Source organism: Lepidochelys kempii, chromosome 3 (assembly GCF_965140285.1).
Source record: "Lepidochelys kempii isolate rLepKem1 chromosome 3, rLepKem1.hap1, whole genome shotgun sequence".
Lineage (NCBI taxonomy): Eukaryota > Metazoa > Chordata > Testudines > Cheloniidae > Lepidochelys > Lepidochelys kempii.
In genome coordinates, this window is record NC_136382.1 from 145,732,646 (window position 1) to 145,760,055 (window position 27,410).

General features: G+C 42.6%; 1 protein-coding gene across 6 annotated transcripts in view; it reads left to right on the top strand.

Moving 5' to 3' along the window:
• Positions 1-7,033: 7,033 nt before the first annotated feature.
• Positions 7,034-27,410, top strand: part of CRIM1 (cysteine rich transmembrane BMP regulator 1) — a 300,395-nt gene continuing 280,018 nt past the window's right edge. For all 6 annotated transcript variants that reach the window (XM_073338355.1, XM_073338356.1, XM_073338359.1 and 3 more), the window contains exon 1: positions 7,034-7,796. In XM_073338355.1, the coding sequence (XP_073194456.1) occupies positions 7,460-7,796 (337 nt within the window). In that variant the 5' untranslated portion in view covers positions 7,034-7,459. The remainder of the gene's footprint in view (positions 7,797-27,410) is intronic.

Below are 27,410 nucleotides of genomic sequence, written 5' to 3' on the forward strand. Positions count from 1 at the left end.
AAGGTTTAAAAGAGTGGCTCTGGGAGCACTCCTGGAGACATGAGGTGTTTTCTCATGTACCTGTCTTTGGTGGAAAGAATGGGTCATTCAAGAAAGGAATTAATCCCATATCAACGGCCAGGATGTTCACCTGTAGGAACCAAGACAAAGAGGAAGGAGATTTTTCCCCATTTCTTGGCGAGGAAGCAGAGCAAAGGTCCTAGCTCAAGAACGATAGACCAAAAGGGGTCAGGATACTGGGATAGGAGTTGGCTGTTGCAGAAAGTCAGGCACTCTTACCTAGGACTGACAGAGATGGCAAGAAAGAGACTGAAATGGATTCCATAACAGCTTGGCTGGCTGATTGCACTGGCTTGGCCAGAATAGACCTTGTTTTAATGTCTAATTTAAGGACATTCAGATTCTGTACTCCAGATTACTAATAAATTGTTACCTTTTTTTGAAAAGGCTGCCAGGTGTCACTGCAAATACTCAATGAAAACATTATGCCCTGAAGGAGTACGGTACAAGCCTTCCACAGGAGTCTTGCTTCTCTGGATCTGCTGCAGGGAGCCATTGTGAGCGATAGAAATTGCTGGCATCTGAAGGCCCAGTTCTTCTCATTAATGAGTTATGTCTCACAATATACTTGTGAGGGAGGGAAGAATTGTCGCCATGTAATCTGCTCCTCTCACTGCTGTTTATCTTGGTGACAGTCTTCACCTCCCACCCCTTTTTGGAGACTGCTCACCTGGTTTAATCTGTTTAGGTTAGAAGTTTTATATCAAGGGTATACAGTGCTACAGGGGAGGACCAAATCATACCTCTCAGCCTGCCAAAGCATAAACATGGGATATAATATATGACAAAGACAAAATGAGGGGTACAAAAATTATTCATGCAGGAAACTTACGTATGATCCATTCTGCTAATCCAAATAACTCTTTGCATACATTTATTTTCATGATCCTTGATTTCTGCTGTAAATGATAACAATAAATGATAGGGGACCCTAAATTTGTATGGAAAATAGGTAAATTTGGAACTAAAATGAGTGATATCCCTCAACATGAAAAGCATTTTGGAAGAATTAGATGAACCATTGATATGATATACAAGCAGAATTGGAACAAATTTTAGAATAAAAAATAACAGTTTGAGATAGATTTTATTGAGATTTTCAATAAATAATGCAATTGAAACTCAGTATTTTGTAATTAAAAAAGTGTCCTCACCAAGCCTAAACAATATATATGATAAAATCAGCTAAAATATCTCCAAAGCACTGAAAATGAATATCAGACCACTAAGAGAGCATGATTTTCTGCTCCACTCCACTGAAGTTACACTAGTGAAAAAGCAATGTCAGTGGAGAAACAAGCCCAGAAGCTTAAGCTGCTGTGAATGTGGCAGCCTATTTGTCAAAAAATGTTTTGGGCTTGTTTGGGTTTTTTGTTTGTTTGTTTGGTGATAATGTTTAGTGATCTTCATTGTGTGCTAGTCTATTTCTAGTGCAATTTAGGGGTTTGGGGTGAGATAATCTGAGACACTTGGACCAAGAGACCTCTGACTGAATCAGGTGGGGGCAAGAGGAAGTGAATTTTCAGTGAGTGGACCTGACAGTGAAATTCAGTTTCCTTTTGTAAATTAGCCAAAGTCTGAATTTGTTGACTTTCAAGTCACACCTCAGTGTCCCTTTCTACTTTAAGGATTTTCTACTTATATAATTCTTTGTTGATGGTACTCTATTATAATAAGTTTCTTGAAAATCAAAAATAATTTTACTGTTTAAATTACCATTGCACTGCAATGTCTTCTCTATGCCAGGCACTGAAACACAGCCACATTTGTATTTAAACACTTTTTATTGGCTGTCCTCCAGAGCCTGAGTTTGCTGGCCTTTAGCACCCTATGCAAGACTTGTCTTTTCAGCTAACTGTTTGCTTGACTTTATTAAACTAAGACTCTGAAGATTTTTTCTTTGATGTACTGGTGTGTTTGATTTCTCCATATAAATAATATATAATACTGATGGCTTGTTTATTTAATGTATGTAATGCAATCAGACACCACGGCAATGGATGCATCATACATTATTAAAATATAGATAGTTGTAGTCTTTATTTGTTATATGTACAAATCCAACCTTAGCATCTTTGACAGGGATGTGGAAGAATTTTTTTTACTACTTATCCTTCCCCAAAGATAAGACACAAGTCCACCACTGAATGCATCCGATGAAGTGAGCTGTAGCTCACCAAAGCTTATGCTCAAATAAATTTGTTAGTCTCTAAGATGCCACAAGTACTCCTTTTCTTTTTGCGAATATAGACTAACACGACTGCTACTCTGAAAAAAGTCCATCATGATCACTCCATTTTACACAGAGTCAACCTGAGGATTTTGGAGAGATTTAGTGAGATTATTTTTTTGGAATTACTAGACTCATTGTACATTTTTTTAAAAAAATATGTGTGCATTGGAAGTCTCCATTCCACTTTCTGCTGAAGGAATGGATCCTGGTTGCTTCGGCTGGTTTTTGTGCGCAGTTGTAATCCATTCAACAAGATTTTGAAAGGGAGAATTGCCCAAACAAAATAGGTAACTCTGACCCATAAGAACTCCAGTCATCAAAGGGTGTTGTATGTATTTTAGTAAATATTATAGCCTTTTACACAGGTCAAGATTTATGCACTTAGGGTCTAATAATAAGAATTTCCACTACAAGCTGGGGGCTCTTAAGTTGAAAGCGACAGAAGAGGAGAGTTGGGTGTGTTGACTGTTCACAAGATGAATAGGAAGCTTTCAGCTGCAAAAAGGGCAAACGCTAGGATGTATCAGATGCGGCATTTCCAGTAGACCAAGAAGGCAATGGTAAGGCCTCATTTGGAATACAGTGTACAATTCTGGTCACCCATGTTCAAGAATTCAGAATGAAACAGGCACAGAGAGGAGCTACTAGAATGACAAGGGAAATGGAGAGCCTGTCTTTTGACAGAAGACTGGAAAAACTTGGCTTGTTTACCTTAGCAAAAAGGAAGCTGAGAGGATTTATGAATACTCTCTGTAAATACATCAGAGGGGAAAACACCAGGGAGGGTGAAGAGCTATTTAAGCTGAATAATAATGTTGGCACAAGAAAAGGGTATGAATTGGTCATGATCAAACTCAGGCTGGAAATTAGAAGGTTTCTAACCATCAGAAGGGTGAGGTTCTGGAACAGCCTCGCAATATGAGTTGTAGGGGCAAACAATTTAATTAGTTTTGAGAGAGAGAGGGCTGGACAAATTTATAAATGCGATTGTATAATGGGGTTGCTTGTGATGGTGTGGGGCAGAGCTTGGCAACCTTGTGGATCTCCTTCTAGTTTATGTCTTATGTTTCTAAAATCACGTTTCAGGGCTTCAGCTGGTCACCTGCAGGGATCAGGAAGGGATTTTGCAACACTCCTGTGTAATCTGCTTTTTTTTTCTCTCCTTACTTTGAAGCATCAGAGATGGTCATGGCTGAAAATTGGACACTGGACACCAAGGGCCAATGCGCTAATGAGGCATGGGGCATTCTCTCTTTCTCTCTCTCCTGTACTTAGGTGGCTGTTTCTTGCTCATATGCCCAGGGTCTAACTGATCACCATATGGAGGGTCAAGAAGGAATTTTTCCCAGTTCAGATTGGCAGTGACTTTAGGGGTTTTTCACTTTCCTCTGTAGTATGGACTGTGGTTAACTTGCTAGAATTAAATGGGTATATTTTACTTAATCAATTCCCTTGGACAATGACTGCACCTTGGTTCCTCTTACTCTCTGCTTGTGGCACATAATTAGGGCCCTATCAAATTCACAGTCCATTTTGGTCTATTTTACCACCATAGGATTTTTAAAATAGTCTATTTCAGATGTTTATATCTGAAATTTCAGGGTGTTGTAACTGTGGGGGTCTTGACCCAAAAGAGGGCTGGGAGGCCTCACAAAGCTGTTGTAGGGAGGGTCACAGGACTTCCATCCTCACTTCTGCGCTATCCTCAGAGCTGGGCTCTGAAGGCAGTGCAGCCAAGGAGCTTCCTACAGCCAGGAGAGGTACCCAGAGGTGGGTCTGATCTTTCCCTAGAGAGCAGCTGTGCAGGGGAAGGGGCAGTCCCATCCCGGCCAGGACTAGCAGCTGGAGCCTGCTGTACAGTAGGAGCTCCAGGCTGGGGCTCCTCCAGTCCTGCCCCTCCTCCCGCAAACAGCTAGATTTCATCGTGTGGTTGATCCAGTTGTGCTGGAACAATCTGTATAGTGGGGGTGCTAAGAGCCACTGAACCAAACAGTAAGCGCTGTATATGATGGAAACCACTTCAAGCCGGGGGTGAGCCCACACCCCCAGCACCTGTTAGTTCCCGCACCTAATGGGAGATCTGATTTCAGTCTGTGATGTGTTTTTCACAGCCATGAATTTGGTAGGGTCCTACACATAATAGTGTAATCTCCTGTGAGCTTTAATACTTTGACCTGTTTTGGTTGTTGGGTTTATGTGTGGGTGCTGGTTGCTATTGGTGGCCTGTGATATACAGTACAAGGACAGCCTGTTCTGAGTAGCAGTGCAGGTAAGCTATAAACTCTTTCACTGTTTTCATGTACTCTTCCATCTGTCTATCCTTATTCATCTGCTGTTTCTTGTCTTATATTTAGATTGTAAAATCTTTGATTTAGGGGTGGCATTTCTGTTCTGTGTTTCCTGCCTAAAATGCCAATGAATGCAAGCATCTTGGGCCTGTTTCTCTTTCTGATACCAGTTTTAACATTGGCTTTAATGGAGCTACTCCTGACATATATTGGGAAAAGAGAATCAGTCTTTCCTCTATACAACTTCTCAACGACAGATTCATAGCTTTTTGAGGCCAGAAGGGAGCATTAGGTCATATTGTCTGACCTGTATAAGAGAAACCTAGAATGCCACCTATTACCCCTGTGTTGAGCCCAATAACTTGTTTACCTAAAGCATATCTTCTAAAAAGGCATACAGTCGTGATATGAAGTCAACAAGAGATGGAGAATCCACTGCTTGCTTCCATAGTTTGTTCCAGTTGCCAGTTCCAATACCCTCACTGTTAAAAATCTGTAGGTTATTTCTAATTTACGTTTTTCTGGCTTTAATATCTCTCTGTTTCCTCCATTCACAGCAAGCTTCCGTGTCTCTCCCAGATATACTTAAAACTCTTGTTCTAATTGTCCTTAACCCTGCCAGCCATGGAGTTTTCCCTGGGGTCTTTAGTCTTGAGCTTATAATTGAGATGTTAATCCCTGCTGTGAAGCTGGGCTTGTATATGGAACTGGCAAAATCATAAAGGGCATATATAGACTTCTTTCTAATAACCTATATTTAGTTTTCAGAACCTTTGTCCCAGCTATAATTCCTATATCATTGGCATCAATTTGTGCAACCAAAGACTTCCCCATTTCAGCCTGGTAAGGGCTGCCACAGTCACACTCACTGACCAAGTTACCTTATTCTCACAGTCATCACATATTCTATCATCAGAAATGTACAATGTTCAGTAACATTACAGCCTATTTAGCACCTTTGGAATGCCTTGATCTGTGCACACTGATTCTCCTCTTTTGCCACTACCAAAGGACTAATTTTTTGTAATGGACAGTGTCCCTTTGTTCCTCTTTGGTCACCTCTGTCAGGGTACAGGCTTCCTCAGTTGGAGAACTGATGCAGGTAGTTTTGAGGTGGGCTTACTGTACTATATTCCTATAAGCCACATCATTATTTTCCCCCTTCCCCTTCATCAGGTTGGCATGCATAGCTTCATAAACACTGTACTCACCTTGTACCTGTGGCACTCTGCAACCTACTAGGTATACCAACCCCTACCCCAGTCTAAAGAGCTGCTGGCCATCTGACTAAAGGGTTTCCTGGCTTGTCAGTTAGCTGGCTACTTTCCCTACACTTTACTGAGAGCAGAGCAAACTATTTATTTATTTATTTGTAATTCCCACCTCTATTACTCAATGTTCTCTGTTCCTCCACTGGGATGTAGTTCAGCTGTTTAATTCAATGAGTCCCTCGCTCCCACATACTCGGTCTCCTGCTTAATTATTTCATATCCCGGTGTTTCTTTTGAGGAATGCTCTTCTGTTTTCAGTCAGGGAAGGGCAGCCGTTTGACAGGGAGATTTACTGATAAGTGGGAAAGCTTAATATTTTTGCTCCAGGGGAGACCGATAACATGCCTGGGGTCTACATTTTTAAGCGCTACACTTTACACACAAGCTGTAAGCTCTGGGTTTCTCGTGTTGTTTGTAAGTGGAAGTGAAAAGCTCAGGGTTTTAAACTGATGGGAGCAATGGAGGCTTTTCCCTGGGTGGGAGCAGGGGGGAAGGAAAGAGCGGGATTCATCTCCTGTCCGGAATGGGAGAGCACCCAGGCCTTTTGGCGAGGTGTTGTCAGCGCTGTTACGCTTCCCAGCTCGCCAGATGTTTATATCACGCTCATCCCTGTAGGAAGCCAGAAAAGCTTAAATCGCAGCACCGCGCCGGGCACCTCCGCCTCAGTCCTGCGGGCAGGAGCCGCTCCTCGGTGCGTTGCTGGGAGCCCAGCAATACCCCCACGCTCAGGGGCTCCGTGGGCCTGGGCTGAGGAGAGCCACTGAGCCAGCAAAGCGGGGGAGAGTCTTGTCCCGGGTCCTGTACCCCCGGGAAGAGGAGGAGGCTCCCTGAGCTCCGCCCGGGCGCGGAGCGCTGCCTGTCCCGGCTCTAGGCTGCTGCCTTCTCGGCCCGGGCGGGGCCCCACGGGCACGGAGCTCCGGCCCGCACGGCGACACGGACGGGCCCACCCCGGCCTCGCTCCGCTCCGCCTCCGCCCGGGCGAGGCAAGGGCGGAGGGAGACGGCCGCCGCGGTGGGGCCCAGGCGGCTGCCACTGCGCCTCGAGCTCCCTGAGCTGGGGCTGAGGAGGAGGAGAAGGCGGCGGAGCCCTCGAGTCAGTTAGCCAATGAGCTGGGCGGACGGAGAGGCGGGGCGGGGCGATCGCGATCACCGCCCAATGGGGAACGGGGAGGGGTCGCGTGCAGAGCTGGGAGAGTCGCAGGCAGCCGAAGGCTGGAGTCCGGGCTCAGGCACCGAGCGGGGTAGAGCCAAGCGCCACCGCCGCACTCGCTCCGCCAGGACTCGCCGCAGCCACAGCAGCCGCCCAGCGCGCCCGCGGCTAAGCGAGCGAGGAGCCGGCGGCGCAGGGGAAGCCGCGGAGCCCGCAGCGGGGAGGCGAGGGACGGACGGACGCTGCCTCCCGGAGGGGAGCGGGCGGAGCCGCCGCCGCCGTTTGGAGCAGAAGTTTGGCTGGCGCCGCAGAGAGGAAACTTTTCTCCGGGGGCCGGAGGCGGGGGCGGCGGACAGGAGCCGGCACTGGGCTGGTTCGGGCCGGACTCTGGGATCCGTGACCTAGCTCGGGGGCTTCTGCGCGGCTCCCCCGGGCCGGGCCGGGCTGCGGCGGCCGGGATGTACCTGGCAGCGGTCTTGGCGGGGAGGAGGCGCCCGGGCGGCGGCTGGCACCTGGGGGCGGGGTGGCTGCTCCTGGTGCTGCTGGGCGAGTCCGGGACCCGGGCGCTCGTCTGCCTCCCCTGCGACGAGTCCAAGTGCGAGGAGCCCAAGAGTTGCCCCGGCAGCATCGTGCTGGGCATCTGCGGCTGCTGTTTCATGTGCGCCCGGCAGCGCAACGAGAGCTGCGGGGGCGTCTACGGGCTGCACGGAGCCTGCGACCGCGGGCTGCGCTGTGTCATCCGGCCGCCGCTCAACGGGGACTCCATCACCGAGTACGAAGTGGGCGTCTGCGAAGGTAAGGGCAGCGCGGCCCCTTCCCGGCTCCTGTCAGGGCTCCCCTCGCCTCGCCGCCCGGCTCGCCCTGCCCGGTGCCTCCCCGCTCCCCTCTCTCTCTCTGTGAAGTTTTAGCTCCTTTGCCGGGAGCGCAAGGGTCGCTGCGGCCCCCTCTCGTTCCCCAGCTGAAGGGCTGGCCAAAGGGGTCCCGTCGCCTTCTGACTGGATTGCTTCCCCCCATTCGTCCAGTGCAGAGTCGGTGTGAGCTGCGGGGGGTTTAAATGCGAATCGCTTTGAATAGGAGCGTGTCTGCCTGCTAGGTGTCAGCTCTGGCCCGGGGGAGTCGTGGGGCGACGACTCTGCACGAGCATATAAGGCTGGCTGGTGGGATCTTGTTCTTGATGGAGTTTGCCTGGGCTGTTCTGTTCTTCCCCCCCCCCCCCCAATTAAATCTCCGTGCAGCTCGAACGGGAGCAACACATGATTATTTCCCAACCCTTCCACTGATCATGGGCAGGTGCCCTCTTTTGTATTTATTTGCAGCTCTGGGGAGTAGTTGCACTTATTCCCTCACCTGCGTTTGTCTAAAAATCAATTGCGATTGTTTAAATTTGAATGAGGATTTCACTAATTGTTTTGGTGGGGCACCGGGACCGAGCTCTTCTCTCCTGGCAGCGTTTGGTATCAGGTAGTAGCCTAGGCTTTCTCTTTCTGTTAGCCTTGTTGCTTTCTTCAACATTAGTCATGGTTCTGCTCCTGCCAGCCATACCACTTCTTACGTGAGACTGTCTGGTTCTCGCAATCTGGAGAGGAAAATTAGACCAGTAGTAATCGTGTTGTGGTAGCAACTAACTTTTTTTGCCTTCACGCTAACTTTCGGACAGGATTTAACTGAATGCTGCTGAGGAAAACCCATGTTTTGAAACGTTGACTTAAGTTTGGTAGTTTGAAGTAGTTTGTTATACAATCCAAAACGGTTGCAATCTCGAATCCCTTTTCATTAGTAGATCATGTTAACTAGTATCAATCAGTTCGGCCAACTACTGATAAGATTTAAAGCGCTTGGAACAACAGCCTGGCAGTTTGCCCTCATGCGATAAACAGATAAATAATACACGTGATGCTTATTCCGGATTCCTCCTGTGGAAGGAAACACAAAGGCTGATCGTCTGTGGCAAACTTCTCCTTCCTGTTCCTGTCACTTAACACCACCCCCCCCCCATATTGAAATGCGTCTTTTCCCCTTTTCCTACAAAGGAAAAATACGTATGGCAGTAACTCTTCTCCAACCCGCCAATCTCACTTTTCCTGCTTCATATGTGGTGAACATGACTAGATAGAGGAAATGCAGAGATATTTTCCCCTGTAGTTTACTTGCTTACAAGTGGCAGGAAGGAGTCCTGGAGTCTCTCATTTGTCAGGTTGCTGAGGAAGGGAAAGCTTAAAATGTAAGAAAGTAAAATACATCGTGATGGTAAGGGATTAGAAATAGTTCAATGTGGAAAATGCATAGTTTTATTTGGTGGGTTTTTTAAAGACCGACTGGACAATTCTGGAAAGTAAGAGGAGCGGGTGTTCTTTGCTTTAAGGCTAGAGGGCAGTAAAGAGTTCGGAAATATCTTTTGAGGAGGAGGCACTCCTCCAAAAGCTGTTTGAAAACAACACAAAAACCCATTAAAATAAAACTGCCATCCTCACAAAACTGCCATTCTTCTCAATATGTTCGTTGCTGGTAAACATATCATTTTAGTATCCAATACTAGTTTATAACTGATATGATCCACAAGTTAACTGTAAACCACAACATAAAAATATGAGGGAAGTTGGTGTGTCCTGCTATGCAAAAACAAATAGAATAACATTCTTCCCCCAGGATTCGTTCAGTGGGGTTGCATAGGCATGGCTGAAGTGAAGAAAGCAGAACTGGGTTGAGTATTTTAATGAATTAATATGTAGTTCTGAACTAATTTTTCAAGAGGCTTCCTTGATTCATTCTGTGTTGCATTGGTTTTTCTTTTCCACATACATAGAAACAAATTGGATTTAAAACAAATATACATATATAGAAAGATATGATTAAAATATCTTTCAGTTGTTTGGATAATGGTTGCTCTGCTTGCATGTTCTAAGTATAAACATAGCTTGATCTGGAGAGTGGATTAATGAAAGTTTACCGTAATTAAATGTCTTGACAAGCCAGCTCTCTTCATGTATCACAATGTGGACTTCTCTGGCAGTTTAGACACATTTCATTCTTTTTGAAGTGATGCAATATGAACTTTGCATGATTTCAACTAGTAACCTCCCATATACTCTCTTAAAAATGGTATGAAGCTTCCGTTGGCAAGATTATATTTCAGTCAGTGCTCTGTGGCTAGAAACTAGTTCCAGTTGTTCCTGTAACAATCATCAAGGAGATAATTTAGGCGCTATTATTCTCAAATAAAAGCAACAACTGCTTAAACTGTTACCAAATCTAGAAGATATTACTGGGATAAATGTTGGTTTATGTAAGGTTCTACCTATAATTGTCTTAAACTATGAAACTATTTGGTATGTAACTGGCCTAATTTTATTGTTTGGAAGAAATTTGAATGTTTTATGTCTAAGCCAATAAAAGGATTTATTTTTAACTAATCAGACAGTTTAGATCTATAACTTGCAGGTAGAAGTATGACAGGGTAGGTTGTCTGCCTTACTGCTAGCTTTTAACACTATATGTAATATTCTCTTCACAGGCTAACCGGATAAAAGAAATTATTATTGTATGTCATGTTTATTGCAGTGCATGCAGCTCTTCTATAACAGATATGCTTGAATAAAAGTGAAATTCACTAGCTAGGGAAACAGTGTATATAACTATGTGAATAGAAACTGATATCGTTTACTTTTTTCTGTCCCTTTCATTGCAATTTTTACACTGAAATGACCCCTACTGGTTACAACTATAAGTGTAGAATTTTTTTGTGTGGCTTCATAAATGGCTTAGCTGAGACAAAGCTAACATAGACCCTTTCTGACATAGAAAAAGTGAATGTTTTCAGGATCCTACGGTTCTCTTCAGAGACTGATGTTGTTTATACCTGCTGCAATTATAGCTACTTCAGTTGATGTCATTTTCTCAAAAACGCAGAATCAATGTGGTCTGCACTTTTGGTGGGACAAAGTAGTTTTGTGGTGTCTCTTCCAATGGAGGAATCTATATTCAGAACTTGCCTCTAATCCTGAAGTGTGCTGCTACCAGTAGTATTGATACTTTAGGAAGTGGATTCTTCTGTATGAATTTGTGCTGAACCAATACATCAGCATAGTGTGAAAATAACCTGTTACCTCAAGGCACGACTATTTTTGCTGGTTTAAATTTAAAAATCACACTTTTTAGGTTGAGGTTAATGCATGTTAGTTAATGCTATTTTTCCTAATGAAAGCAAAGCCTAGGGGAAGAAAATGAGAATTCTGTATCTATTTCAGAAAGGGACCAGGTATCTAAATTTAATCTTTGGACAAAAATGTCTTATGGAGAGTAATTTCTTGCATCCTCTGTAAATGATAATATTAGTTTGTTTATGGCCTTTTAGCACATAAACAAGAGACTGTAAATCTTGGTGTATAGTTTTCTTATATATTACTATATCAACATTCATATTTTAAAATACTGAGAAATTACTGTTTCTTGTATGAATTTGATCAACCCACTATAGACTCTTCAGACTGAAAAAGGGGGGGGAAAAGGTATCACCAATGAAAAATCTTATTGTAACTCTTTCTTTTGATACTCTAGATTAGTTTGCTAGTTTAGTGAGAACAATTATTGAAAACATTTTGTAATATGCAAGGGAATGAGCAATTGTCTAGTTGATTAAACTACTTGTGTATAGCAAATGAGTCTCTAATGTAATTGATGCACCAAATGGAAAACATATAATTAGTGCATTTACTTTGGGGAAACAGACTTCTCATACTCTGATATTTGTTTAATATTAGAAATCTATGTAGATTTTTTTTTTTTAAAGTGATCTTAGAAAATTTTGGTCAACTCAAATTCAGGTTATTCTGCTCAGATTGTTATACGGTGCTCATCACTATAGTATCTGACAGGTTTCAGAGTAGCAGCCATGTTAGTCTGTATTTGCAAAAATAAAAGGAGTACTTGTGGCACCTTAGAGACTAACCAATTTATTTGAGCATATGCATCCAATGAAGTGAGCTGTAGCTCACAAAAGCTTATGCTCAAATAAATTGGTTAGTCTCTAAGGTGCCACAAGTACTCCTTTTATTTTTACTGTAGTATCTGAATGCCTTCCATTAGTGCATTAAATGATGTGATTAGCATCTGTCATGTGGTGTTCACTCATCTCCCCAGTGGTAGAAATGTGTGCAATGGAGTGTCTGTTCTGGTGGTGGGTTTACATATATACATGTTATGCATATATTCAAGGAAGCCAGGTCAAAGAAAGAGCCTAATGCCAACTACCCCAAACATATGTTTAAATACTTAATTATCAAGTGGTTTGCTCTCTAGAGATGAACACCTGCAACTCCCAGTGACTTAACTGGAAGTTGTGGGTACCCTAGACTCTAAATATAAGGGTACTGCTTAAATATAAAACTAGGTGCCCAGACTTAAAACACCTGAGCTTTAAAATGTGGCCTTTGTTTTCTGACTTCAGAATTGTAAAGCATTTTTTTTAATTTGAAGAACTTGAAAATGTTTGCCATGAAATTTTTCTCCATTTAGCTCCCCCTAATGGAGGGGTGTTCATACCCACAAACCACTATTAAGTTTTTGTGGTAAGAGTTCAGGGTTTTTTTATTTTTATTTTATTTTTTTAAATTTTTTTTAGCATGGTTGATTCCTACTATTCCAAGTGAGAACACAGGAGCGGCTTGGGGAAGCTTGAACTGCTGCCATTACTGAACTACTTAGTGAGTGTGCATATTCTTTCTTCCTATGGCTATCAGCCTCTCTCCTTTCATAAGGACTGCATTCACTAGCTGGATATGTGGATAGATTTATCAGGTTGTTTTGTTAACCAGAGGTTGTTGGAGTCCTCCAGTTCTGTTTTGGGACAGCTCCTATGGCAGGAGTCTCTTGCAGTGAATGGAGTTTGAGTTAGGGATGAGGGAGCTGGACTACTTTCATTACTCTTGCTTATCAGTGGTCGGGGCATCTCTTCTCTCTTCCCCCCCCCCCCCCCTCGCATACTTTTTGCCTTTGGCTTGTAGACACCTTTTTTTCTTACAAACTTAGAATCTTTTGAACTTTGTCTTAACTCCCACTGTTCTCCTTCCTAGAGAGAGGTTCTGATCACTTCGAAGAAGTGTCTTAAAGTAAATAGGTGGAAACTTACGTGGCAGCAGCATACTAAATAAGTAATTTATCTGTGGATTTGCAATTACTTTCATGGTTTGTTTTTAGAGATGATTGTATTAACTTGTTGCAGTTGCTGAAGTGGTCTTGAAATAACCAAACTAGTGAAGTGTCTTACCATATCTTCTAGTCCTTCATAAGAATATGCCCAAGCATACCATGCCCTTTGGTAGCCAGGGAAGTTCTGCTTCGATGATAAGGTACTGGAGCAGAAATGACAAATGGGGAATACTTCAACTTATCAATTTCGTGTCCATTAATCTGTGTTAATGATCTTTGAATCACATATGCTGAACGCTTCAGCCTGATGTGTTGTTCATTTTAACCTGTCTAGCTTTTCTACTGAATGTAGAGAAAGCTTTTGAGTGCGGTCTGTAGTTTGTTTCATGTTACATGAGCTAGTGCTCTGGGGTTAGGAGATGAAATCTTCACCTAAGCAACTGTGTAATACATATATAGATACAGTATGTTAATATGTACATTAGGTTATTGTTTTTTTTTCTTTTGAGGAAGACTTTGTACAAATCTGGTACATCACCATCAGGGGTGGTGTCCTGTACCTCCTACAGGATTTAATTACATCTTTCTAAAGGCTAAGAATTACTGCCTAGTCTTCAGTCATGTTGGTCAGTTTGGCTCTTGGGAAACTGTCACGTGACTGAGCAGTAGGAAACCTATGATCTTTCTATAAAAGTTTCATATGAAACACTGAAACTACTTAGTTTAGAGAGAAGACATGACAGAAATGTATCATACTTCTGGTGTAGCAGAGGATAAATAAGTGTACCTGGCTTACCTGTCTCAAAATACAAGAAGGATTGTACAATACAAGAATACAATAGCAAAATTGAAATACAGCAAATCTAAAATTGATAAAGGAAATTAAATTGTATAGATTTCTGCCACAAAGTCTAAATGACACACCACTGAGTAAGACTGAAGAAAGGATTAAACTGTGGATGTTTTTTGTTATGTTTTTTGCTTGACTAAAACAGAGTTCTTGCTCATTTTCTTGTCTGAAATGAAGGCAGTGTTGCTTCTGGGGACTGCTTTTAGGGTTTTCTTCAGCATTATTAGTGTTACAGTTTTAATGTTGAGGGAATTTTTGTCTAAGTAGCTATACAATGTGCATCTCTTAAAGCTTTAAAGATTCCATTACTTAGCATATGGTATAGGTGCTGCTTGTAGGAAGAGGGGTCCATGGAATCATCTTCACAAATGTCAAACTTGTTTCTGTAACTTCTAGTGGGTTTCTCTTGAGGAGCGAGCTATTTTACAGTAAAGGTGAATATCCCTGTTTCTCCTCCCTGTTCAATCCTTGTCTGTGGCATTACTCTATCTTCAGGTGTCTATTTGGGCCCAGTGCTGTATAGTTTTCAGATAAAATGGTTACAAAAGCTTCTCAGTTATTTGGGAGCCAGAGTCCCACTTTCAAAAATGACTTGTCTCTGAAATTCCCTTGGGAAATGACTATTGAAAATTTTATTCTTGATCTTATGGTGTTAGGTAGCTGAGTTCAGGGCATACTCAAAAATATGCACCCAGATTAGGTCCCTTTTTTTTTTTTTTTTTTTAAAGAGTACAGATGTGGTGATGGAAACTACTGTTGTGGCACAACCGTTGCAGTTCTTGTTGGCATGAACATATTTTTGTGTGTATGTTGAACAAGTCTAGAAGTTACCATGGATGTGGGAAAGGCACTGCCAAATTTTCCACTCCTCCCAAATTAAAGAAAGCTAAGCAGGAGAAGACAGGCCATCTAACTCATCCTCTGACTTGTGGTTTTGTTTTTTTTTTTAACACAGTACTGTACCCATCTGTAGGAATTAGGTTTTCAGTACTTCCTTTTGGAGACAAGTCCCTCTAATTACCCATATGTTAAGAAGCTTATTTTGCTGGTATCTAGCCAAAACTTTCTTGCTAAATCTTCTTACTCCGGCCTCATTTTTCTAAAATTCTCCATTATAAGAATCAGTTCAAATAACTCCAGACTAAGCAAATAGCCAAACTGTCTAGTTATCTCTGTATTTTTCCACATTCAATAATGTTTGTTCTTCTTTAAATCCTCTTCAGCTTGTCCAGTGTGGTTGCATTGGTAACTTCTTTGTGTGTGACACTTTGCTTCTGTTGCTGAAATAGTATTTGACTTGGATGGCACCATATGAAGTTGAGAGATATAGCTCATTACTGTAGTCCAAAGACCTTTTACCGAGTTGTACAGCATTGTTAATGTTGACTTTAGTTTGGGTATTCCGTTTTTACCTCCCTCCACCACCACCTTTTATTTTACTTAACTAAAATTTGGACTGAAGGCTTTCATTCTTGGTCTCTACTTGAAGCTAAAGAACTTAAGTTGGGACAAAATCAATTAAAACACTTCTTTGGTTGACTTTTTGAAAATATTCAAAGTACAAAAACTTTATTTTCTTTACACAGGATCAAAGAGGAGATTGAGTAGTGGTATTTTTCCCAAGTTCTGCCCCTTGAGGTGCCATGAAACACAAGTGTCACTAGCTTGTGAAAATTGTGTGACTAGCCCTCTCCTTTCTTGGGTATGTTGATCAGCTATGAAATACTGTAGCTAATTTCAACACTTAATGCTAATCTACTCTACAAAGCCTCCTAGTGGAGATGCAGCTTATACTGGCAAAAGGAGTTACTTTGCTAGTGTAGTTAACTCATCTCCCGGAATGACATAAGCTATATCAGCAGAAGCAATCTTTTGGTCATATAAGCTGTCTGCGCATACTTTTTCATTCCTAATTGACACTATGCCAAGGAGGTAATGTATAGTGTAAACCTGGCTTTAAGGCTTGCGGGGGACTAGCCTCCCGGGCCAGGTGCTCAGAGGCCAGGCAGGAGGGTCCCACACACGTGGGCCGTAGTTTGCTCACCTCTGCTCTAAGAGATGTAATTAAGCTAACCTAAGCCCCAGTGTAGGCAGCACTAGGCTGACAGAAGAATTCTTCCACTGGCCTATTGCCTCTCAGAGAGGTGGATTTACTACAGCAGAACTCCTTCTGTCACTGTAGTTAGGGTCTACACTGCAGCTGTGCTGCTGTAGCATTTCTAGTGTAGACATACCCCGTAGTTCACAAATTTGAGTGTAACTCATGACCACAGAGGCTAGAGTTTTAAGCTTTAATTAAAGGAAAAAAAGAGCGGGGAGGGGGAAGAGTACTGGCTCATGAAGCCTCTGAGGTTCCCCTAAAACTTGACCCCCTCCTTCTGAAATGTTAAGCTTTGAATATGGCAAGCTCAAATGTAGAGATAGTGGCTCTTCTTTTTATTTTTAAATTCCACAGTGTATATCTCTAACTTAATTTTATCCATCAGGCCTTTCTGCTAGGTCACTCATCCCTAGAACAAGTGAAATATTCTGAACTTTGCCCACCCTATCAAGTTAACAGAAAAGCTCATAAACCTGCTGTTTCTCATTGATACCTTCTGAAGGAATCTGATAGACTATGTTCAAAAGTGGGGTCACCCAGGCATAGGTTCATTAACCACACAGGATCGTGTGAAATGTTCTCTCTTTCTTAATAGAATAGAGAAGTCAGCAAAGCTGACATCCGCCTTCCTGTTAGTCTGGGGTGGGGTTGGGTTGGGTTGGGACGAACAAACATTCTCTGTTTACTTAATTTGACCTCTTGGCCTACAGTCTGCACACTACTTAATGAATTTGTCTAGGATGTATTTTGTGTGGATAATCTGGGATGTATTTTGTTTTTAATTTTAATTGTACACCCTTCTGAAGGTATGCTTTCTTTTACACTTAAACTCCAAAGGTGAATCTAAATAAGTCCTATAACTGGTATCCTTTGTGAATGCACACAGAAGGGAAGGCATTGCGTACTTGCACAGTATGACAGACCCGTATCTTCTACAAGCAATGATAGTTCATTAGCTTGATCTACTTGCACATTGCTCTGCATAGTGGTCTTCTTCAAGACAAGTTCCCAAGAGGCATTAAGTGGGTGGTAGAAGGAGGATTCAATGGAAAAAGTACTTTTTTTTTTTTTTTTTAAAGTGAGAGTTTACCCCAGGCAGTAAAGAAGCCGTGTACAGTAAAACCTCAGTTATGAACACCTCAGGAATGGAGGTTGTTTGTAACTGAAATGTTTGTAATTCTGAGCAAAACGTTATGGTTGTTCTTTCAAAAGTTTACAGCAGAACATTGACTTACTACAGCTTTGATACTTTACTATGCAGAAGAAAAATGCTGCTTTTCCTTTTTTTTAGTAGTTTGTTTAACACGGTACTGTACTGTATTTCCTTTTTATTTATTTTCCTCTGCTGCTGCCTGATTGTGTACTTCTGTTTCCAAGTGATGGGTGTGGTTGGATGGTCAATTCGTAGCTCTGGTGTTTGTAACTTTGAGGTTCTACTGTAGATAACTTCACTCATAGAAGAATACTTATGCTTTTCACAAGGAGGAACTGTTGTATGACCTTTCTGAAAGGTTTGGGCCCAAAGGGGCTTTCAGTATAGGGCATGCACATTGTTCCCCTACCCTGCTATGCAAACCTATAGCTTCTGTGTTTAAAAACAAAAACGAAAACAAAAAACTGTTACTCAGTACAAAGAAAATCCTCTCCTGTTCTTTGAGGACTTCATTTGAGTATTTCAGCATACTCCATATCTCTCTCGTAGAACAACTTGATAGTACTTAGTCAATTTGCAACAATAATTCAGGGATGAAAATTTCTTGAAGATCCAGAATGTGAACTTTATTAACAGTACTGAATATTCTGTTTTCTTGAGCAGTAACTCTGTGGTGCTGTGACCTTCTCCTGTTGCTATTCTTAAGCAAAATACTAGAGACAGCAACATTTTTGGTAACAAAACTGGCAGGAAGCATGTAGGAGACTGCTAAAGTAGATTGCCTTTCATTTCACTGCAAACTAATATGAGTTAGGCTTTTGTATGTGTGTGTTTTTGTGCTTGAGCGTCATGTGTAATGTACTGTTGAGAACCAAAATAAACTAGTTGGGGTTTCAGAAAAGTTAACAGTAAGAGGCATTTGTTTTGTTAGGAAGACTTCTTAGCAACTTCTAAGATAACTAGGGTGTTCTGAATCCAAATATGGTTGTTACCAAGCTGTGTGTGTATAAAGGCTATATTTATTTGCAAGTTTGAGGGTCTAAACTTGAAAATTCAACTTGGTAACCATCATTTTTGAATTCAGCAGGTTCAGGTTGGATTTGATTTAAATCAGATTGATTTAAATCACTACTCAGACTCAATTTAATCATGGATTTCTACATAAAAGTGCATTCTTGTTGGTTGTTATAATCTTAATACATATTCTTCACAACTCAGAGGATAAGTGAGACCCAAATTGGGTCTCTCTTATGGCCTACTGCCGTAGAAGGTTTTCCCTTCTACTGAGAGAATGGTATGGTAGATCTCAAATCAATGAAGGCTACACTCAGACCTCAAGACTTCTGGAATATGCTGCTCAAACAGATTCACTTTTGTTTCTGCCTGTCCCTCCCTTCTGACATTTATCTCCAGACTTCTTCTCCTTGTCCAGATCTATCCCATCCCCAACCATCTTCTATTCATTGAACTTTTTGAAACTTTGCACTTTTAGAGAGAGGTAAGGGATTGACTCCGTGTACACAAATTTGCAGAGGGACAATAGGGTTGAGGTCTGTTATTTCTCACCTCTATATATTAATTTATTTTAAAACATTTTTGTTAACCAGCATGTTATATCTGGAGACGCGAATCCACAGTTTGAGAACTGCAAAACTAAGCATCTCTGATGGTATCTTCTAGACTTAGCACTGAGTCCCATTGGGTGGGTAGATAGATTTAACCTAAATCTATACAGAAGCCCCCATAAGATTAGGTCCCTAATCCATGAACTATTGGAACTCATTTACAAAACTTTTCTTAAACATTACATGCATATATTGTCTTATACTGTAGAATTAAAATTTATAATACCTATTCCATGATGAGAGATCTTTGAGCTATATCTTTGAGCTATAATATATCTTTAGATAGGTTTTTCCCCTCAAAAAGCATTATCAAAAAATCTGATTTTTAAATAAAAAAAAAATCAGTGATTTTTATCCACCTTGAGCAGATTCAAATTATGTTTACAAATTGGTAACTTTTTTCCTAACAGATTCCTCTAGACCTTTAGAAATCTCAGAATCAATCCTCTTTCTAATCTGTAAGTGACTTTAGAGTTTGAGTCTGGCTTGGAAAACTGCTGGAAAAGCTCCACTCCTTCTTACAGTTTCATCGCCCCATACATCAATTTTCCTGGAGTTAGAGTAAGCAAGAAAAATTATTAGGGCAGTTGAAATTCCAAGCCATGTGCATTCCATGCTCCCCTCTAGTATAAGTGAGGGGTCTCATTTGCATAATGGAACACTGGAAAAGGTTCTCTTACTTGGACTGTCCAGTGAAGGACTGGCATAATGTAGTGCTGCCAACCCCACATAGTCAAAAAATAAATTGGTTTAAATCATGAGCTGTAAACAAAAAAAAAAAAAAAATTGGGGCTCTTTATCTGACTCTGGCTTTTGAGCTTTCAAGGGTCACATTTCCAAGCTTTTCTCTGAAACCATGGGGATTAGAAACTTTATTTAAAAAAAAAATAGGCAAGTAGAGATTATCACATGAAGCCCCAACTCCTGGAGTCATTAAGAAATAACAAATACGAAGACCCCTCCCCCCCTCCGAATTGCAATACTATATAAGGGCTAATAGGCTTGGCTTTGCATAGATCTGTCAGATGCTTGAGGACAGTGCTAGGGTTGACTTCTGTGGGGAGTCCAGCCCTGTGACAGGGGGTGTACTTCCCCTGCACTGGAGCAGAAGGGTTTAAGGCAGCACTCTTAGGAGAGGAAACCATGGCCCCTTGATCCTGTTGGGCATGCTCCAACTGCAGCTGCAGTATAAAAGGGAGCAGCCTACCTCAGTCTGGGCTGACTGGTGAGGACGAAGGACGTACCTCGTTGTCTCCTCCCAAGGAGCAGCCAGGATCCTGGACTGCTGGAGCAGGAGATGCCAAGGCCTAGGCAAGTGCCCGGTACCTGCGGACCCCCCCAAGGAGCTTGGAGTCGCCGCCCAAGGAGCCCAAAGACTCCGAAGACACCCCGACTTCAACTGCAGGAGTCGCGGTAGGAAGTAGCTCGGGGAGGGACTAGCTAGTCTGTGAAGAATTTCAAAAAGATCTCACAAAACTAAGTGATTGGGCAACAAAATGACAAATGAAATTTAATGTGGATAAATGTAAAGTAATGCACATTGGGAAAAAATAACCCCAATTATACTTACAATATGATGGGGGGCTAACTTAGCTACAACTCATCAGTAGAAAGATCTTGGAGTCATCGTGGATAGTTCTCTGAAGACATCCATGCAGTGTGCAGCAGCTGTCAAAAAAGCAAATGGGATGTTAGGAATCATTTAAAAAAAGGATGGAGAATAAGACTGAGAATATCTTATTGCCCTTCTATAAATCCATGGTACGCCCACATCTTGAATACTGCATACAGATGTGGTCCCCTCATATCAAAAAAGATATACTGACATTAGAAAAGGTTCAGAAAAGGGCAACTAAAATGATTAGGGGTTTGGAACGGGTCCCATATGAGGAGAGATTAAAGGGGCTAGGGCTTTTCAACTTGGAAAAGAGGAGACTAAGGGGGGATATGATCATGAGTGGTGTGGAGAAAGTGAATAAGGAAAAGTTATTTACTTGTTCCCATAACATAAGAACTAGGGGCCACCAAATGAAATTAATGGGTAGCAGGTTTAAAACAAATAAAAGGAAGTTCTTCTTCATTCAGTGCACAGTCAACCTGTGGAACTCCTTGCCCAGGAGGTTGTGAAGGCTAGGACTATAACAGGGTTTAAAAGAGAACTGGATAAATTCCTGGAGGTTAAGTCCATTAATGGCTATTAGCCAGGATGGGTAAGGAATGGTGTCCCTAGTCTCTGTTTGTCAGAGGGTGGAGATAGATCACTAGATCATTACCTGTTAGGCTCACTCCCTCTGAGGCACCTGGTGTTGGCCACTGTCGGTAGACAGGATACTGGGCTGGTTGGACCTTTGGTCTGACCCAGTATGCCCATTCTTATGTTCAGTGTCCCTGCAGCAGTCGGCGTGTTGTGGGCAGATTCCCTGCCGACTTGGTGGCGAACCCATTTGCCACTACCAGGGCCCTGGGCTGGGACCTAGTGGAGCAAGGAGGGCCTGGATCCCCCATCCCGGCCACCCCCTTTTGGGGGCGGCCCACCAAACGCCCTCCTGTTGACTCTGGCTATCAGATGAGGCCGTGCTTCCCTGCATCTGAGGGAAGTCCTATTGACTCTGGCCATTAGGCTGCACTTCCCTGCAGACAAGGGGAGTCCTATTGATGTCAGTCATTGGGCCATGCAGCCCTGAGGCTGAAGGTAGCCATATTGACTTAACAGTGGGACTACTGCCCTTGTCGCACCCCCAGGGTGACAGGTGTACTTGCCCAGTGACAAGCCCCAGCAGAAAGGCGTTCTGTCAGGCACAGTCACCCTCACTCCCTGTTGAAGGTGACTGCAGGTGTCCCAGAGGAGGCAGCACAAGCTGACAGGGCCTGGAAGTATCAGACATTCACTTACAGAGCAGCAGTCTAGGAATGAGAAGGAAAGAATGAGACTATATCTACACAGCATTTTGGAGACTGAGCGTGAGCCTCCCAAGCCAGGTCAACAGATTTGCTAGACTTCAGAACCTGAGCTCCAACCAAGCTGCATCTTTGAAGCACTGTCTACGCTGCTCTTTTTGCCAAAGTCTGTTCACCCAATGTGGGAGGCTTGCTTTTGTGGTCTCCAAAATGCTGTGTAGACATATCCCGAGTGGCATCTGGTGCTCTTTTATAGGTATGAAGAGGTGGGACCTAGGTAATAATTCTAGGGAAGAGTCTGTCTTGAGTAAAAGAACTCCGCTGAACAATCTGTTCCACCTTGTATTTAGCTGTGACAGTAACACTTCATTTCCCAGATGTGAAGAAGAGCTATGTGTAAGCTTGGATCTTTCGCCAACAGAAGTTGGTCCAATAAAAGAGATTACATCACCCACCTTGCTTCTCTAAAAAGAAAAGGAGGACTTGTGGCACCTTAGAGACTAACCAATTTATTTGAGCATGAGCTTTCGTGAGCTACAGCTCACTTCATCGGATGCATACCATGGAAACCTCAGAAGACACAACTACAACAACGCTGCAAACAACAAATTGTAGTAATCTTTCCTGTGGCCTCTGCAGTGCGGTGTTACTGGCCCTTATCTTGACACAGCCCCTGGTAGCAAGTGCCATGTGCACCACAGCTGAGTCAACTAGTACTTTAGTTCAGCTCTGTTGGCCCTAACACTTGGTGGGTTTCAATGCAGTTCCTCAGCTCATCAAATACCATTCTCCTTTCAGGACTCCAGATATCCTGCCTTTTTGATCCACTTCTTTGAACTGCTGCAGAATCTTCTGCCTTTGGCAACCCATCACTTTCCTGAACAGAAGGAAAAGAGCCTCAGCAGATACACCAACATACACTCTGCTTATCACTCTGCTTATCTCTTGAAATTTTTGTGACACCCAGCTCTTGCCCCAGCCAATAATCCAAACAACTCTAACAGGAAAAAATGACCCTCTAGTCTGGTGCTTAAGGCACTAACTGGAAATGTGGGAGGCCCAGCGTGACGGGTTGGGTCATAGAAACCCCCTTGGGACTGCCACTTGAGCCCGTTTTCCCTGGCAGCTTGGGACTTTAGTACCGTGCCTGGTTGTGCCAGACACTCTAGTCTGCTACAGACACAGACCCTGGTCTGAACCACATCTCCGCCCCCCCCCCCCCCCGCAAAAGCTGCAGGCTTAACTGAAAACAGCTTAAGAAGTGCTCCTGTCTCCAACACCCAGATACCCAGTTCCCAATGGGATCCAAACCCTGAATAAATCCGTTTTACTCTGTATAAAGCTTATACAGGGTAAACTCATAAATTGTTCGCCCTCTATAACACTGATATATATATATAGAGAGAGAGAGAGAGAGATGCACAGCTGTTTGCTACCCCAGGTATTAATACTTGCTCTGGGTTGGTTAATAAGTAAAAAGTGATTTCATTAAATATAAAAAATAGGATTTAAGTAGTTCCAAGTAATGGCAGACAGAACTAAGTAAATTACCAAGCAAAATAAAACAAACATGCAAGTCTAAGTCTACTACAGTAAGAAACTAAATGCAGGTAAATCTCACCCTCAGATGTTCCAATAAGCTTCTTTTACAGACTAGACTTCCTGGGTCCAGCAATCACTCACACCCCTGTAGTTATGTCCTTCGTTACAGTTTCTTTCAGGCATCTCTTTGGGGTGGAGATGCTCTCTCTTGGGCCAGCTGAAGACAAAATAGAGGGGTTTCTAGGGGCTGGTTTAGTCTCTTTTGTGGGTGGAAACCTCTCTTTCCCCCTGTGTGGAATTACAGCTACAAGATGGAGTTTTGGAGTCACATGGGCAAGTCACATGTCCATGCATGACTTGGTGCTCTGCAGGTTGACGCCATTGCCCACATGTTAGCCCGAACGTTCCCAGGAAAGTTCAGATGTGGATTGGCGTCTATCAAGGTTCATTGTTAGCCAAGTACTTCCATTTACTTGAATAATCGCTTCACGCTATGTTGACCAAATCTGCCTTAGGTGCTTCTACAGCAAACACTTTAAATACAAGCATAGAGCCAATGCTTATAACTTCAGATATAAAAATGATACATGCATATGAATAAGATGAATACATGCAGTAGAATATAACCTTTTCAAAGATATGTTACATGGCATATATATATAGCATAAAACAGTTATGTCATATTTACACTCATAAGCATATTTCTATACAGCATTATGGAGTGCAACGTCACACCCAGGTTCAAGACTCTGCTCCAAATCAGGCAGAACAGGGACTTGAATCTGGGGTTCAACATACCAGGTGAGTTACTCAACCAATGAATTCTTGACTATTCTAGGGTGGATGGATCTCTCTGGTTTTGGCCAGAAATTTCGTCTTGGATCTGGCAAACATACCTGACTAAAGTGTAAGTGTGTGTGTGTGGTGTTTTTTTCTTGTCAAAACTAGATGCTTTCCTGCAGAAAGTTTGTTTCAACAAGTCAGCATTTTTCAACAAACACTTTATTGAAAAATTAATGACTGGCTCTAATCTCTGGTTCGTGACTTCAGTGGAGGTGTGCTGCTCGGGGACTACATCCAGTCTAGAAGCACAAGCTTCCTTCATGAATAGCCCTATCTTTTGTGACTTCTCTAGGTTTGGCACTGGCCACGCATCTACTTAAAAGGTGGATAGTAAATTCTACACCTCTTCCCCATTTGACTTTCCTTTCCAGGGTGTTGTCCTCCTGTAGAGCCAGAAGCCAAAGAGCTGTCTGCAGTTGCCATTCCTTCAACCCACTTAACTTTAGAACTTCTGCAGGATCCCTTCTGTCAGTCCCAAGTGTTTTCAATGATTCATAGCAAACTATTGGCTATTCCAGTGCACAGCTGTATTTATTTCATTCATGTGCAGCACATTTTTCCTTAGGGCTGCACTTCGCAAGTTTAGGAATATTTAATGGCCAGTCTGAAACTTAGTTTTGATTTGACTGTTATAAGCCTTCAAAAATCTACTTCCTCTGGAACAGGACAAGGCTCCCTCAGTGAAGGCTATTTTTATGCCACTTTCTTATTCCATCCCTAGGCTCTTTCAGCTGTGGAACTGTGAGGGGTCAGATGAGAAAATAAGTCACAAGACTTCATTTAAAATACCCCCCCCCCTTTTTTTCATGCTCAAATCACAGAATCACACTTTTTTTTTCAACTCCCTGCATGCTGCTTCTTGTTTCTTGCTCTCCCCCAGAAATCCACCTTCAGTCACCTAAAAGTCAACTCGAAGGTGACCATTTCAGAAGTACAACTTCAGCTACAGTGTTTGCTAACGTTTTCACAATACACTGGAAACTCCCGTACATCTTTTATCTAAAGATAAAGTATATTAAGGAGGGTGCAAAGTTGATCTTTCAACCTGGACGCTTATTTGTAGTCGCATGCGCGCACACACACGTACATTTTTCTTTTGTTAGCTTGATAGAGATTGAGTGTGGAAAAATACGATGCCGGCTATGTAGCAGTAGTGTATGTTCACAAGGATATTGTCTGAGAAGGAAAGAGGCTGGGATGTAAAAAGAGATTCAGTGGGAGTAAGGAGTGCCTGAAATAGTATGCAGGAAAAAGAGGAAAACAAAGTACAGGAAAAAGGTTTGGTGACGGGAGGAGGAGAATGGAGGGGCAGGAAGGTTAGTATCAGTGTAGTAAAGTTTTTCTTTAGTCTTAGTGCACCAACTTTGAGTCAAATATTTTCATACTGTGTAACATTTCACTGTCCTTTCAGCAGCAGTATATTCTTCCCTGACATAGTTACTTTCTCATCACTTGTACATTACATGCATGTGTGCCTTTTTAAAGCAAAGATGGAGCTTCAGGTTAGCATCTAACACAATCACACTTTTTGTCTCTAGAAACAAGTGTATCTAACTCTTGTAATGCAGGGTAGCGTAATCCAGACATTTCCTATACTATAATTAGAACAAATGCTACAATGGTGTTCAATAAAGTACCTTATTACCTGCTTTTATATTGTGAAGAGGTCAGGAAAGAGACATTTCACCATCATGTAACACTTTCCTGAGGCTGTACTTCTAGGAGCTAGTGTTCATCTCCACATGGAATTGTTCTGGAATGGATGTTCTGCTTTAAATTCACACACTACTTCAATCCAAATTGTATTTCAGATCTAGATAAGCCCTAAGAATGAAGTACCAATTTTCAGAAAATCATCAATGATGTATCAAAGTCTTAGTTACTTGGTCTGAGTAAAAATCAATAATGCAGCGGTTCTTCTGAAGTCTGTCCCCCTTAATTCAAGCATTTGATGGAAATAAACTGAGGGAATAGCTCAGTGGGTTTCTATATAGTACGTGTGAATTGCTGAGCACTGCCTACTTTCCAGGACCAGCAGTAGTGTGAAAATAACTTTTGTGGAGATGGGCATACCTGTCCATGTTTGGTAATACTTATGTTGATGCCACCGGTAGCCTGATATACAGTGTGCCACACACACTCAGTATGACACGCTCTCACTTGTTCAGATTCTGATAGCACTTCAGTCTGTGTTCTGAGTTGGGGTCTAGCACTGTCGATGGTGCTAGTTGCTCTGCTGCATGATTCTTCTGCTACCTGATTCTGCACTGTAACTGTTCCTCAGGTTCCACTCCAGAGCCACCTTGGAGTGCCTTCAGTTTCTTTGGAGAAAAGCTTGCAGGATCCTCTGAATAGCCTTTGGGGCATTGCACTCCTTTCCTGACTTGGTATCCTTCTGGAGTCTGGAGCCATGCCAGGGCTCACTCCAGCTGCTTGTGACTCTACATACAGAGCTCCATGAAGACTCTTTTGGAAGCCACAAAATCATCTTTAGTACAGAGCACTGTGCCAGGGACCATGCCCTCCCTTGATGCTGATCCCTTACCTAGTGCTGACAGATCACTGGAATCCTAGGAGAAAATCAGACCTCCCGTTGGAGGGTAGCGGCTTCCCTAGTGACAAGGCGCTGTAGAATATTTAGGCTGCTGTCCACCCTCTGGAATTAACTTCCTCCGAGTTGAAGAAGAAGCCTCTCTTCTATCAGTGTTATACCTTCAGGAGCAGTCTCCCTTACAACGTCAAGGGATGGAGTTTCATAGGCATCTTCTACACCTTCTGCTGGCAAACATCCTTGGCAGTACAGAAGTAGGATTCCTCACAGTATCTTACTCCAAGCAGCAATTTTGAGGGTACGGTTGAGAGCCCTATACCAATTGCACCATATCTCCAATCACCCTCTCTTCATTCCCTCCTTTCTAACCCAGTCTCAAACAAAAAACCATCTCCCTATAAAGCCTTCTCTATGACTCTCTTCTTGACCTACAGGCCTTTCTAGTAACACTGGAAGAGCAGTTATCTGAAATCTGTCCTCAACCTCAGAAACATCAGCAGGCACATATGAGCATTCAAGATGCACAACCTAGGAGGCCTTATCCTTCTTTTATCCCAAGGAGACTGTTATGTGGCTCTCAACTTAAAGGACATGCTTCCTTTCATGACAGTCTCATCAAGTGCCTGAGCTTTTGCATGACGACAAAACATTACCAGTTCAGAGTACTTCCATTGTAGTCTATTCAGTCACAGTAATAGAGAT